This window comes from Magnolia sinica, chromosome 1 (genome assembly GCF_029962835.1).
Source record: "Magnolia sinica isolate HGM2019 chromosome 1, MsV1, whole genome shotgun sequence".
Lineage (NCBI taxonomy): Eukaryota > Viridiplantae > Streptophyta > Magnoliopsida > Magnoliales > Magnoliaceae > Magnolia > Magnolia sinica.
Window position 1 is genome coordinate 60478698 of NC_080573.1, and position 15720 is coordinate 60494417.

General features: G+C 39.3%; 1 protein-coding gene across 1 annotated transcript; it reads left to right on the forward strand.

The window, feature by feature from the left end:
• The first annotated feature begins 13206 nt into the window (after positions 1-13206).
• Positions 13207-14444, forward strand: LOC131245259 (uncharacterized). Its single transcript, XM_058244622.1, has 2 exons — positions 13207-13431; positions 13521-14444. The coding sequence occupies exons 1-2, from the start codon at positions 13207-13209 to the stop codon at positions 13785-13787; spliced, it is 492 nt and encodes a 163-aa protein (XP_058100605.1). The 3' UTR covers positions 13788-14444.
• The last annotated feature ends 1276 nt before the right edge of the window (positions 14445-15720 follow it).

A 15720-nucleotide genomic window follows, 5' to 3' on the forward strand; every position in this document is an offset into this window, starting at 1 on the left:
CTTGATTTAAAACTTCCAGGGTCCCCAAGAAATTTTCAACGGTAGATGTTCGATTCACACTGTTTCATGTGGTGTGTTCCTTTTGAGTTTTTGATATCATCCATTTTTAGGATGAACCTCTAAAATTATCTGGTAAAATGGATGGACGGAACGGATGAAGTGTATGAATGACAGTAGGCCCCACATGGTTTATTCAGTACGCTAAGCGTACTGAGTTACTCAGTACGCAATCCGCTTCCGTCTTGCCTCGCCTGGATGGAATCCGTCCGGTCAAGTGCTTTGTGTAGCCTACCATGATGTATGGGTTTTATCCACGCTGTTCATCCAAATTTTCAGATAATTTTAATTTAGATTCCCAAAAATTAAAAAGCTCTAAATCTCAAGTAGACCACACAGTGGAGATTGAACACTAACCATTAAAAAATTCTCGAGGGCTACAGTAGTTTTGGATCAATCAGACATTTGTGCTTTCCCTTAGTACAGGTTTATGGACCTTATGAGCAGATTGGATGACAAATAAACATCAAGGTAGGCCTTAGGAAGGTTTCAACGTTGGTCGTCATTACCACCATCGCTTCCTATAGAGTCTACTTGAACCTTTTTATTTGCTTTATTTTTGGGGGTAAAGCCTAAACTTATCCCGAAAAAATGGATGAACTGTGTGGATAAAACCATACAACACGATGAGGCCTACAGGGCCCCTGACACCGTATGGACACGGTTGGATTACATAATTGCGCGTGGGTGGCACGTGACCTACTTTGTGATGCAGTGTCGATACCACGTGAGTGGATTAGCTATTACCTGGCCCTAACCATGTGGGCCTCACCATGATTTATATGTGTTGTATCCACACCGTCTATCCATTTGTAGAGATCATTTTATGGCATGAACCAAAGAATGAATCAGATCCAAAGCTTTGAGTAGACCCCACCACAGAAAACAGTGGAGAGAGTGATGTTCACCATTAAAAACTTTTAAGGGCCACAAAAGTTTTCGATCAAGCTGATACTAGTGTTTTCCCTTCTTTAATGTCTATGTTAACTTATGAACAAGTTGGATTTTAAATAAACATCACAACATAGGCGTCTCTCTCCCTATTGTTTTTAGTGGTAAGGTCCACTCCAGCTTTCGATATGCTCATTCTTTTTTTCATGTCCTAAAATGATCTTTAAAAATGGATGGACGGCGTGGATGCAACAAATACATCAAGGTGGGCCCACAGAACTTGATGACGTCACTTCAAGTCTCACTACTCAAATTGGCAGTAGCTAATCCGCATTGCTAGGCGTGAGTGTAAGAGAGTAATTTTTTATGAAGACTCTCTCTCTCAATGCGGTTGAATCCCGGACGCGGATTGCGTCCTACCCCCGCCCGGACGGTAATCTGTCCGGGCAGGGCTCTGTGGGGCCCTCTGTGATTTAAGGGTTTTATCCACGCCGTTAATCATTTTCCTCATATCATTTTAAGATAATATATAAAGAAGTTGAGGCAGGTAAAAGGCTTAAGTGAACCACAAAGTAGGTATTGAACGTCCACCATTAAAAACTTCTTGAGAGTTGGAGAAGTTTCGAATCAAGCTTATATATACACACACACACACACACACACACACACACACACATATATATATAAATTCATCCACGTCTACATGACCTTATGAATAGGTTGGATGGTTAAAAAAACATCACCGTGGCCCTTAAAAAGGTTTCAACGATGGACATCATTATCACTGCAGCTTCCTTTGGTGTGGTCCAATGGAGCTGTATACCTGCCTCATTTTTAGGTTCAGACCTTAAAATGATCTAAGGAAAATGATTAACGGCGTGGATAGAATACTTACATCAAGGTGGGCCCCACAGAGCCCTGCCCAGATGGATTATTGTCCGGGAGGGGGTAGGACGCAATCCGCTTCCGCTGAATCCCAGCCATTCTCCTCATCTCATGGCTTATATTGTGGTACAGTGCACAGGAGATCACTACTCTCTCTCTCTCTCTTTATATATATATATATATATATATATATATAGGAATGCTCCGCTACACACTAGGTCTCATAAGTTCTTGTGAAAACTTTTTGAGAACTCATTTATGGTGATATGAGCTCAAAATCTAAACCGTTCACCTGATGCAACACCTCATGAAACTCTCAGGGCTCAAATTTTACTTTGATCTAAAGCTCTGGTGGGCCATGACAAAAGGAAATAATTTCCGCCCTTGATTTACATCTCTCTTTCGCCATGGCTCACCAAAGTTATGGATCAAAGTAAAAGTTGGGGGCTAAAGGTTTTATAGGGTGCTTCATCAGGTGAACGCCTTAGATTTTGGGCTCATTTCCCCATGAATGAGTTCTCAAAAAGTTCTCATGAGGACTCGCGAGAACTGGTGCGCATATATATATGACGGATCATTTTAGGGGTGAAATGCTCACGTGGAACTAGCTCTCACGAGAACTCATGAACACAAAATATGAATGGTCCCCTGGAATGATCACCTCATGAAACTCCCAAGGTCGAAAAGTTATTCTGATCTAAAAATCTGGTGGGTCCTCTTACTTTGCTATGGGCCACTAGATTTTTAGATCGGACTAAGTTTTGGGCCATAAGGGTTTCACGAGGTGGCTCATCTAATGGATAGTTCAGATTGCATATACACATCATGGGAGATGAGTTCTCAAAAAGTGTTCACAAGTTTGCGTGAGAATTGGTTCCAAGATAGGCCTGTACACGAGCTAAGCTAGCTCAAAAAGTTCACTTGACTTGGCTCGATCTAGCTCGGCTTGACTTGGCTTAAACCACGACTCGAGCTGAGCCAAGCTTCATATGATCCAACTCGTATTGAAAACAAGTTGAGGTTGAGTATAGTGGAGCTTAAGTCAGCCGGACTCGAACTCAGCTCGAATCAAAGCTTGAGCTTGGCTCAACTCGAATATATATATATATATATAAGTTGAAACCCTACTATACCCGTCCATCCATTTCTTTCATTTTCTAACCCAATCGGCCATGCCCGAGCTCCTCTCTCTCTTGCACCAGACCTCCACAGTCAATCTCTCCCTTTCCATCTCTCTCTCTCTCCTCTCCCCACTTGGCCACTCGCCCGAGCTCAACTCAGTGTTTGCCTGGCTCATTGTCTGCTTAACTCATCTCAGTTGTACGACCCACACTCGGCCACTCACCCGAGCTCTCTCTCTCAACAACAAGGTATCTCTATCTAAATCTAATCTTTCCTTTTTTATTTATGTAATCGAAAGCCCAAAATTCAAAATTTGAGATTTGGGCAAATCTTTGATTTGGGGGTTGGGTCGGGTCGGGTGACTAGGTTGGATTAGGTTAGGTTGGGCGTGGGTGTTGGGTCGAGTGGGTGCTGGCCACTGGGTTGGATTGGGCTGGCTGTTGGGTTGGGTCGGGTATGGGTGTGGGTGCTAGGTTGGGTTGGGATGGGTTAGGGTTGGGTTGGGTGTTGGATCGAGTTGGGTGCTGGGTTGGGTTGGGTCGGGTTAGGCTTTCGGTTGGGCTACGTTAGGGTTGGGTTAGGTTGAGTTGGGTGCTAGGTTGGGTTGAGCTGGGTTAGGGTTGGGTCGGGCTAGGTTAGGGTTGGGTTGGGTGTTGGGTCGGGTTGGGTCCTGGGTGGTCGGGTTGGGTTGAGTTGGGTCCGGTCAGGTGTGGGTCAATTAGGTCGAGTGAGGCTGGGTTGGCTATAGTTTGGTCGAATTAGATTTGTGTTTTTTTATTTTTATTTTTTTTATATTTGTATTTTATAAGTTAAAACTGTTGAATTCTAATTATGAATTTGTGAATGGATATTATGTATTACATTTGCATGATTTTTTTTTTCTTATAAAAATACTTCTCTTATAACAAGAGGGTATGCACCAATGTCTTCAGATGATCCATCCACCAACATTTGTCGTTACGGTTCCCAAGTCTACTCCCCAGACTCTGGAAGAATGAAAATTTAATGCAATTTGTGTTGGGCCAGATTTGTAAACAAAACAAATCAGCTTATACTACACTTATCAGGTGGGGGAGATGTAAAGTTGTGTCACAGAGCATCGTGTAAGGTATAAGTTTTATTCCAGGCTCTCATAAACTTCAACAAGAATCCTTCCACTCCTTCCTCTATACCGAATACAACTAGCTACAAGATATACCGTAACAAACTTATTTTAATCAATGAAGAATCTGAAATAGAGAGATTGAAGAGAATTAATAGGGAAGAGGAAGAGGAAGAAGCTAGACACTATCAAAAAATCGAGCAAAGGCTATGGAAGTTGAAAGTATTTAGCTACAGATTAAATCCGTAGCAAATTTAAATCCGTAACTAAATCCTAGCTGATCTGTAGCTAAAGCATAACTCCTCTCCTAAATGGTATTAAACATAATGGTGCTTATGGGGCTCCATGGGGTCATCTAAGCCGCCCATTAATTCTGATATATAATTTTAGTAGACGAGCTCAAAAATTATATAAATTAAATGTCTAAGTGGACCACACCATAAGAAATAATAAAAATTAAATATCTATTGTTAATATGTTGTGTGGTTTCCTTACAGATTCGTTCCGACTCATTTTTTGTATCAGCGTTTAAAATAATAATGTAAAATTAATGGATGGAGTGGATATATAAAATACATATCCAGTGGGCCCCATGGTCCTAAAAATCAACTCCCAAAGGGGCCGTCCGTCACGTGCCCTTTCAGAAACTCCCTTAATGGAGTTGCGTACTGAGCTGTACGCTCTTATCGTACTGAGTAAACTCAATTGGGCCCACCGTGAATGCAATTGTCATATCCGCTCCGTCCATCCATTTTTTCAGATCATTTTAGTGGTTGATACCAAAATTGAGGTATATCTAAAACTCAAGTGGATACATACCATAGGAAACCGTGGGAATAATGATTTCCACCGTTGAATCATTTCTATGGCCCGCAGTGATGTTCATTTGTCATCCAACCTGTTCATAATATCACAAAGACATGGAAGAAGTGAAAGCACAAATATCATATTGATCTAAAACTTCTATGGCCCCCACGAAAATTTCAATGGTAGATGTTGAATTCACACTGTTTCCAGTGGTGTGGTCCATTTGAGCTTTGAATATGCTTCATTTTTAGGCTAAAGACCTAAAATTATCTTCTAAAATGTATGGACGGAGTGGATAAAATTCACGAATGACTGTGGGACCCACAGAGTTTAGTCAGTACGCTAAGCGTATTGAGTTACTCAGTACACAATCTGCTTCCAAAAGGCCCTCAAAACCTTTCTGTTCGCCATTTTCTCCTGCGCACAGGCAGACGAAAACCCATCTCTCCATCTCTCTCTCCATCTCTCTCTCGCACTCAGCCTCTCTCTTTCCCTTGCCCTCTCTCGATCTCCCGCTCTCCCTCACCCTCTCTCCCTGTCTATTGGCCGCATTCCCCTATCTCTGTTGTCAAAACCCCATTTCACCCCAAGAAGGAGAAGAAGAAGGAGAAGGAGAAGAAAAAGAAGGACGGTAAGTTTCTCTCTCTCTCTCTCTCTATCTCCGTTTCTGAAATCTGTGGTGATTTTATTTTTTTTACACACGCGCACACACCCCCACACACTCACGCCACACGGACACACCCTACACACGCACGCCGTGGGATTTCACCACTGTGGTGATTGAATGCCCACCATTAAAGCTGAATATAGACCACTGCTGCAATGAGAGGGCTTGTATTGAGGGGATTTTGGGTATGGCCCGTCTGATGGGTTGATGGTTACTGCTGAGGGCCAATGTGAACTATATTGGCCTGTCTAGTATGGTTCATATTGGCCAATGCGAAACCGTATAAACCTAATACAATGCCAGAAATGCATTGCAAATAGGACGCCTTGAAAACTGATTTTTAAACACTGGTGTAAATCTCAAGTGACCCATATGACATGAAACAATGTTAATTGAATGCCCACCATTATAATTAAACTTGGCTACCTTGGAAGTTTTGGATCAAATTGATATTTGTTTTTTCCCTTCATCAAGTTCTTATGACCTAATCAACAAGTCGGATGTCAACCAAACATTACAGAGGGCTGGAGGTTTTTAATGGTGGACATTCAATTGCTACTGTTTCCCTATGGTGTGGTCCAAAACACCTACAAGATGGTCTGCCTCACAGGGCACTAACCAGTAGCCGCCACATGGCTATACCAGTGCCATCTAAAGCCTTGCCAGATATAAAATACATTATATAAAAAAATTGATGAAGAGAGGATTTTAGGGCATCCCTTTAGTGTAGCTAGAGAACTTATTGGCTGCTGCATCATCCTAACTCACTTTCTTGTAACTAGGGCTGAAAGTCTTGACATTAGGTTGGGCTCGAGCAAGATGTATTGGGTTTGGTCTCAAGCTTGGGTATATAAACACCAACCTGATAAAACTTGGGTCTGGCTCAGGTTGAGGTATCAGGTTGCCCGAACCCGATTGATATATAAATTATAATTGAGTGCGGATTGTCTTTCTTGAAGGCACATGAAATTCTTATGTCTCAATATTGATATTCTTAATAGGAAGAATTTTTATGTTTATTTTTTTTTATAATTCTCCACTCTAAATATTTTATATCCAGATTTCTTCCTTGTATCCCCAGCTATATAAAATGATCTGGCTTCAGGTGTGCTGTAATTATATTGAATCTCTCCGTCTCCCAATTACTTGTAATGGCGATCTATAAATATATGAGCCCTTCCTGACCTCATAGGGTCTCATTGGTCCATGCCATTTTAGATGACTTGAGCTAACAAAGTATGTCAGATTTCTCTCTCCCAAATAAATTGCATGCTACACAACATAACTTTTAAAGGAGTAGTTGTCCTGTATTTTACCTTGTTTGTTTAGAAAAAATGAAGCTTTTTTATTATAAATAAATGAATATATAATTAATAAAATCATAAGTATAAAAAATAAGACGGGTATTGAAATATAATGGATTAATTTAATAACAAAAATATTAACATGTATCCACCTGACCAATCTGACCTGACTTTCAGCCCTACTTTGACTTTTTTACATTTTACAGAAATAAAAGGCATCCAAATGGCCCCTACAGAGTTATAAACCTTTTAAATGAAAATCCTCAAAAGAAATCTCTCTCAGTGTCTATAACTGCGGATGATTTATTTTTTGTTCGCACTGGATGGTAAGACTATTGGCCTGTTATAATGAGTCTTGATAGAAAAAAGAAAAATAAAAGAAGGGTGTGATGATGCAAGAGAAAGGAAGAAGAGAGAAAATTGGAACATGCCTAGGTACCCCGCCCGGGTACCTTGGGTTTCTTTTACTAGCTTGGGGGTAAACAGTTTTGGCTTTTATTCGAAAAATCAGGCTGTTTCAACTCCTAGTCTGGCCACTTATAAAATTATACCTAAAAATTCTAAATATACATCGTATGGTCCACTTCAGTCTCGGAATAATACAATTTTTGGGTAGTTTTTTTCATCATGATGAGTCAATACTATATGAATGGATTGGATGCACAGGAAACAGTGGTAATTCACCATTAAAACTTAATGTGGGTTGAAGAAATTTTGGATAGAGCTGATATTTGTGTGGTTTCTTCATCCTAGGTCTTTGTAAGCATTCCATTGCCCTTGTGTGGTGAAGTCTTTAACTGGTACGATCCATCATTTAGCTTGATATATTAGAATTGCATGCGAGACTTTTCATCTATGCAAGTGGTTTAAGATTTTACTTATAAATTACATTATTAATTTATTGTAAAAATATAATGATTGTAAACTCCTTAATACATTGTATTGGATGAGTCAATACTATATGAATGGATTGGATGCACAGGAAACAGTGGTAATCCACCATTAAAACTTAATGTGGGTTGAAGAAATTTTGGATAGAGCTGATATTTGTGTGGTTTCTTCATCCTAGGTCTTTGTAAGCATTCCATTGCCCTTGTGTGGTGAAGTCTTTAACTGGTATGATCCATCATTTAGCTTGATATATTAGAATGGCATGTGAGACTTTTCATCTATGCAAGTGGTTTAAGATTTTACTTATAAATTACATTATTAATTTATTGTAAAAATATAATGATTGCAAACTCCTTAATACATTGTATTTGGTAGATAATATCTGTATGGGTCCAATCATCTGATAGCACTTCCTTCATTTCTAACTTTTGAGGAGGATGGTGCATTAGGTTAATTTTCAACTTTAATTTTTGGTAAGGTGCATGTTGAAAATGGACCCATTGGTTAATCGAGATTTGGCTGTAATGAATAGGGAGTGGATGACACTAAGCTTCACAGACCCACGTTTTCTTTCTGGAATCAGAAGTTTTTCAAAGTTTGCACAAGAAAACCTTCCTGGTAGAGAATTCGTTCCTTATCCATGCACCACTTGCAGACGTGCATGTTTTTCGGTTTCTTATGATGATATGGAAATACATCTAATGAAAAATGGATTCGACCCAAGATATAGGGTTTGGAACATGCATGGGGAGCATGTATCACCTAAGTGTACTGTACGTGAATCAAGTTCCCAACAATACCATAGTGTCTCGAACTTAAATGAGGTTCACAATGCGATCGTTCAAGAAGTTGGTGGTAATAACCTAAATGAACTTGTACAGGATGAGCCCAACGTGACCCCTATAGTTGAAGGCGTCTTTGGAGAAAATGAAACTAATGAGTTTGAAGCAAATCTACGAGACGCAATGGCTGAGCTATACCTTGGGGCCCAAGATTTCACCGTGCTGACTTTCATTGTACAACTTTTCAAATTAAAGGTGAATTATGGATGGAGTGAAAAAAGCTTTACAGAGCTCCTTCAACTACTAAAGAAGGTGTTACCTTCCAGTAATAAGGCCCCAACTAATACCTAATAAGCGAAGAAGATCATTACAAAGTTGGGTCTTGATTATGTGAAAATCCATGCTTGTCCAAATGACTGCATCTTATACTGGAGAGAGAACGAGATGAAAACCATTTGTCCAAATTGTAAAACTTCTAGGTACAAGACTGAAATGGATTATGAGAAAAAATAATCTACAATACCTAGGAAGGTGTTAAGGTATTTTCCATTAACACCAAGGCTACAAAGAATGTTCAGTGTGCCATGGTTGGTGAAAGAAATGTCTTGGCACTCAACCAGGAAATTTCAACATGAAAAGATGGAGCATCTGACTGATTCTATTGCATGGAAGAATCTTGATGACAAGTATACAGATTTTTCAGCTGAGCCTCGCAATGTTCAATTGGGTTTGGCTATAGATGGGTTTAACCCATTCGGCACTTTCAGTATGTCGCATAGTTCATGGCCCGTTATGTGTGTGACGTACAACCTTCCACCAAAGCTTTGCATGAAACCTCAGTTTACTATGTTGACTTTGCTCATTGAGGGACCGCGACAATCGGGAAAGGATATTGACGTTTATTTACAGCCATTGATTGATGAACTGCAAAAGTTATGGCGAGAAGGGGTCACGACGTTTGATGCATACCATGAAAACAAATTCAACATGCATGTCGTTCTGCTTTAGACAATCCATGACTTTCCAGCATATGGTAATGTTTCTGGTTGTAGGACAAAGGGTAAGTATGGTTGTCCTGTATGTGGTCATAACACAGATTCTTTGCGACTCCAATATGGAAAGAAACATGTTTATATGGGCCACAGACGATGGTTACCAATGTCAGAACAGGCTAGGAAGGACACAAGTGCTGGCACGTTCAACAAGAAGGTGGAGATATGACGTCAACCGATCCGTCTGGATGGGATTGAGGTCAAAAGACAAACCACGAACTTGAATATGCAGTGGAGGAAGACTGGGAAGAGTTATATAAGGGGTATTGATGGAGGCCGACAAGAGCTAGCGGATGATGTTGAATCACCGTGGTTCTTCCAATGGTCTATATTATTTGATCTGGAGTATTGGAAAGATATTCCCGTGCGTCACAACCTTGATGTCATACATATTGAGAAAAATATATGTGAAATCCTTGTTGCCTTGATGTTAAACACGCCTGGCAAAACCAAGGATAATGCTAATGCACGCAGGGACCTGAAACAATTGGGAATTAAGAAGCGTCTATGGCTGAAAAAGAACATTGGCAAGGTGATTTAGAAATAAAGTCCTTTCTATCTAAGAAAAGAAGAAAAAAAACTTTTCATCCAGACTTTGCATGAGCTGCGTGTTCCGATCGGTTTTAGTGCGAATTGGAGGACCATCGTAAAGGAAGATTGCGTGGATTTAAAGGGAATGAAGTCTCATTCTTACCATGTGTTGATGCAACATCTGCTCCCAGTTCTCATCCAGCATGCATTCAGGGATAGAAAGGTCATTCATCCTATAATTACAAGCTTTTGCACATTCTTTAATGCCTTGTGCTCAACAATCATAGACCTTCAAACACTCTTTACTCTCGAGAGGGGCATGGCTAGGACATTATGTCAGCTTGAGACTATATGTCCGCCATCGATATTTGTCATTATGATGCATTTGTCGATCCATTTAGCTTATGAGGCTCGCATATATGGTCCTGTATACTATCGACGGATGTATCCATTCGAAAGGTACGATGTGAGCTTAATAAGAATAAATCGGCTTAACATCTACATTTGCATGTATATATAATGTATCATTAACTTTTTCAGGTTCATGAAGACATATTCAAGGCCAATGTTCGTAACAAGACACGACCTGAGGGTTGTATTGTAGAGCAGTACATCCAAGAGGAGACAGTTATATTCTGCAACCAATATAAAGGAAAACAGAAAACAACCCTACTGGAAAAGCTGGAAAAACGGTTTAACAGAGTCATTCCAGGACTACGTAAGTTGGAAGATATCGTTGATGATGACCCTAATGATGACGATGTTGGTCCAGTAGGTTCGGGTCAAAGTGTTATCGTAGTGGGTATCGAATACGAACAAGCTCGTAGATGGGTACTGAAGAGTCATCCCAGCTACGACGAGTGGGAAGGGTATGTATAATAAGCTCATATATATATGTATATATATATATATATCCTTACTTTTTGTGATTTCAATATAATAATGTTATCGAATATCGCGCAGGAAGCACAAAGATTTCTTATAGCAATGCTATAAGAGGACCAACAGGGTGCCTAGCGAGGACGAATTCATATCTTGGTTGAAGAGGCAACTAGAGTTCATTGAATCTGACGATAATGAATTTAAAGATGTTGTGAGAGGACCTCTAGCTTTTTCTATGCAATACAATAAATATTGTATTAATGGTTTCCTCTTTGTCACTAAGGACTATGAGGAGAATAAAGCGAACCAAAACAATGGGGTTAGGACAGAGGGTATGACAACCTTTCGATCAAGTGCTAAGGATATCAATACAGTGGATGAAAATCAACCCTACTACGGAGTCCTTCGTAGAATTATCTAATTGGAGTACCGAACAGGGTACAAGCCCGTCCTATTTAAGTGTGACTGGGTGAAAGTGACACATCATGGTGTTTCTTTTGATGCAGAAGCGAATTTGAGATTAGTAAATTTGTCTAGTCTTTACAGTTCAGACAAAGTCGGTGACGAGCCCTTCATTCTTGCAGAGCATGCCACGCAAGTTTTCTCCAGAGATCCAAAAAATCCTGACTCGCATGTGGTCTTGGACGTTCCCAAAAAATTTTTTGTCGAAGAAGAGACGTGCGTTCTATCGGAACGATTAAAGGCTGTAAGTAATGCCAATGCAGGACCTGATCTCACCTCATTAACAATGGTTGATGAGTTGATATTCAATGAATCTGAATATGTCAGTGTTGTGGTCGAGAAAACAAAGAAAAGAAAACGATCGAAGAGAATCTACTGATTTGTTTGTATTTTCTAAGCATGTAACAGAATGATATTTATTGGAGGAAATCTAAATAAGGTTTGGATAATATAGTGAATTTTTTGTACTTTATCTGTGATCAAATTATTTCTTAACCATTAGCTTTTTTTTTCCTTATCTTTTCATATTAGGGAAGAAATAGGCACGTAGATTCATAACCAGAGGTATTGGGTGCGCAGGTGCTTGGGAGTACAGGTTCAAGCAACACCAAAGGTAATAAGATACTTCTCCTTAATTATATATGTAAATTTTCTTTTCCTTATATATTGGCAGTAATCAATGATGTGTATATATAACTGTTATTCTTTTTATGTAATTGTGTCAGCTTCTTCTTCATCTAAAAAAAGAGGCATTACTAGGGGGTCTCTTTACTTATGCCACCTGATAAGATAAAAGTCCTAAAGACGAATGAATTCGGGCAACCGAATGAGGACTGTTCCGATCACAGAGACTTTGCATCGCATGTCGGTGTCCTCACCTGTTCTCATATCCCGATCATATACCTGGACTTTCGCCAAGTGCCTCATGAACAAATTCATATGGTCACAGAAAGATTGTTACAGTTTTTTGCGTTTGAGGGTCAAAGTTGGGCTGCAAGTCTTAATTACGTTACAAAACACATCAATGAAGCGTGGAGGAATTAAAAGAGAAGACTGACTGCAAAATATATTACAAACAAGGATCCTATTACTGTGAGAGATGGTCCTGCCCCCCCCGGTATCCCTATGGAGGATTGGAGGGCCTTCGTGGATCAACGTACTACTGAGGAATTCAAGAGGGTAAGCGCAAGGAATAAAGTCAATCGGGCCAAGCTAAAAGGACCTGCGTGTCTTAGGAGGCACAACATGGCTGTTACTCGCCATAAGATGGTATGTATTTAAAAATACATATTATAGTTTAAAATTGAATTATCATTCATCTAAATCTATTAATAATGTGTATTTGAATGATATGTAATGTGCCAAAGGCGATGGAAAAGAATCTTACTTCTGATGTCGAGATAGGTAGATGTGAAGTCTTCTTAAGAGCCCATATAAGAAAGGACAAAGTTGTCCAATATCTTGACCTTACTGTAAGTGCATCCCTCGTACCACTAACTAGTACCCTTATGAAAAGCCTATGTATAACTTTGAATTATATTGCATTCATTTGTATTTTTTCACAGGAAAAACTAGATGAGCTCTATAGTAGCAATCCTGCTTCTAGGATGACCGGCATGGATGATGCCCTTACAGAGGTACTAATAAAATTTAAAAATTACTTAAGTTTTATGGTAATTATAAATATCCTAATAACTTAATTTACAATGTTTTACAGTTGGTTGGTTCTGACAATAGAGGGCGAATGCGGGGTCTAGGTTGCTCAATAAGCATGGTAAGACTGAAGAAGTCAGCCCCTACTCGTTCAAAGCTAGAGAATGTGACAAAAGAAAAAGAGAGCGTAACTCAAGAGTTATCTCAGGTGAAGAAAAAATTGGATGGTATGACTCAAGATATAGTTGAGATGAAGAAAACATTGGTGGATATGCAGAAAGAGAGACAGTATACTCAAAATCTCTCATCACCAACAGTCGCTAAATCTACTCAGGCATCGTCGGTATGCAAGTATAAATTTTTTACTATAATGAGCTTACAATTATATTATAAACGCTAACAATGTCAATGCCATTTTATGTGTAAATGTAGCCGGATATTATATATATCGGTAAGAGATACGACTTGCTTGGTTTTGGAAAATGTGGTGTAGTTGCTCGTGGTGAAGTACACGAAGTTAATCCAAATGCAACTGTCCATTGTGAGCCGTTGGAGGATGGAGCTTTTGTTGTTGTCCTGACTGAGGTTATACAACCTCATGCTCCTTTGTGGAAAGAAGATGGGTTCGCATCTACACTTGGAGAGGCCGGTCCAGAATCATTTGTGCAATGGGGGAAAGAGGCTTTGAGAATTCAATAATTTGAACAAATTTGGTATTGTATAATTGAACATGTGTTGTGTGCATTTTGAACTAATTTTGAACTAATTTGGCACCTATTTTTTTATTTTTTTAAATATTGAATGAATTTTGTACTCTATATTTGAACGTATTTATAGTCTTAGGCTCTATTTGGTCATCACATTAGTATTTATGAAAATATTTTTTTTTAAAAAACCAAATGGAGCCTAAGCCCTTTTTTAACTCCACCAATGCAACTCCTTGCATTGCCGGTCCCAAGCCCGGGTAAAGGAGGAGGGAGAAGGGCTTTAGAATGAATCGTCAACTATGGAGGAGATCCTGAAAATACAGTGAGTATCTCTGGTTTTATGGTTTTACTTGTACATTCCTGTATTGATTATTCAAGCATGACGGTTATGCGTATTCTTTCAGGTGGATGTTGCATGTGGGAGGGTTGGAGCTGCATATTTCAGATTCAAGCATTTGATACGTCTCTTGTCAAGAATGCACATGTGTAGTTCATCAAACAATACATTATGTGATATCGTGTGCATGATATCTATGTTGTAATTTCCCTCGTGTATTTTGCTTAAAATCCATGTTTATGCATGATTCTCATGCATTGACATGGATTTGGGCCAAAAAAGATCGAAATGGAAAATTTGAGAAAACAGGAGAAATTTTCTTTTATAAAGTAAGTATCTGGGGCCAAGTGGTTATGTATTTGCTCTGTTAAATTTGCTCGAAATTAATGGAGTAGACCTAGATGTGCGTCGGAGCTATCCGGATGAGTGGGGGTCCCTGGAAGGTGGGAACCGCTGTTATGACCATGATGAAGCTGTCCATTTCCTATGGACAGCATTAGATGAGCTTGGTCATTTGGACAGGCCGTGTTTATGTATTTGCTCGAAATTAATGGAGCAGACCCGGATGTGCGTCAGAGCTATTCGGATGAGCGGGGGTCCTTGTAAGGAGGGAACCGCTGTTATGACCATGATGAAGCTGTCTATTTTTATGGACGACATTAGAAGGGCCTGGCCATTTGCGCCGGATGGCCGTGTTTATATCTATATTTGCAGGGACCATACCTTTAACATAAACCAAAACCTATGACCTAAAACCTTAACCTATAACCTAAACCTCAACCTTAACCTAAACCTAAACCTTAACCTAAAACCTAAAACCTAAACCTAAACCTAAAACCTAAATGTATTCTCAAATCCCTAAACCTAAACCTACACCTAAACCTAAAACCAAAAACCTAAATCAAAACCAAAACCTAAACCTAAAACCTAAACCTATAACCTTAACCTAAAACCTAAAACCTAAAACTAAACCTAAAACCTAAATGTATTCTCAAATCCCTAAACCTAAACCTACACCTAATCCGAATCTCAACTCCCTAACCTAAACCTATACCTAAACTTGAAAACCCAAGCATAAACCTGATCCCGAACCCGAACCCGATTTCCTAAACCTAAACCTTAACCTATTCTCAATTCCCTAAACCTATATCTTATAACCTAAACCTAAACTTAACCTATACCTATAACCTTAACCTAAACCAAAACCTATGACCTAAAACCTTAACTTATAACCTAAACCTCAACCTTAACCTAAACCTAAACCTTAAGCTAAAACCTAAAACCTAAACCTAAACCTAAACCTAAAATCTAAATAGATTCTCAAATCCCTAAACCTAAACCTACACCAAATCCTAATCTCAACTCCCTAACCTAAACCTATACCTAAACTTGAAAACCCAAACATAAACTCGATCCCGAACCCGAACCCAATTTCCTAAACCTAAACCTTAACTTATTTTCAATTCCCTAAACCTATAGCTTATAACCTATAACCTTAACCTAAACCAAAACCTATGACCTATAACCTATAACCAAAACCTATAACTTAAACCCGAACCCATTCTCAAATCCCAAAACCTATAACCTA

Excerpts from the sequence above, each read along its gene's own strand:
- LOC131245259 (XM_058244622.1), top strand. The coding sequence starts at position 13,207 with ATGGTAAGACTGAAGAAGTCAGCCCCTACTCGTTCAAAGCTAGAGAAT. Across the intron at positions 13,432-13,520 it reads AATCTACTCAGGCATCGTCG|CCGGATATTATATATATCGG; the intron begins GTATGCAAGTAT and ends GTGTAAATGTAG.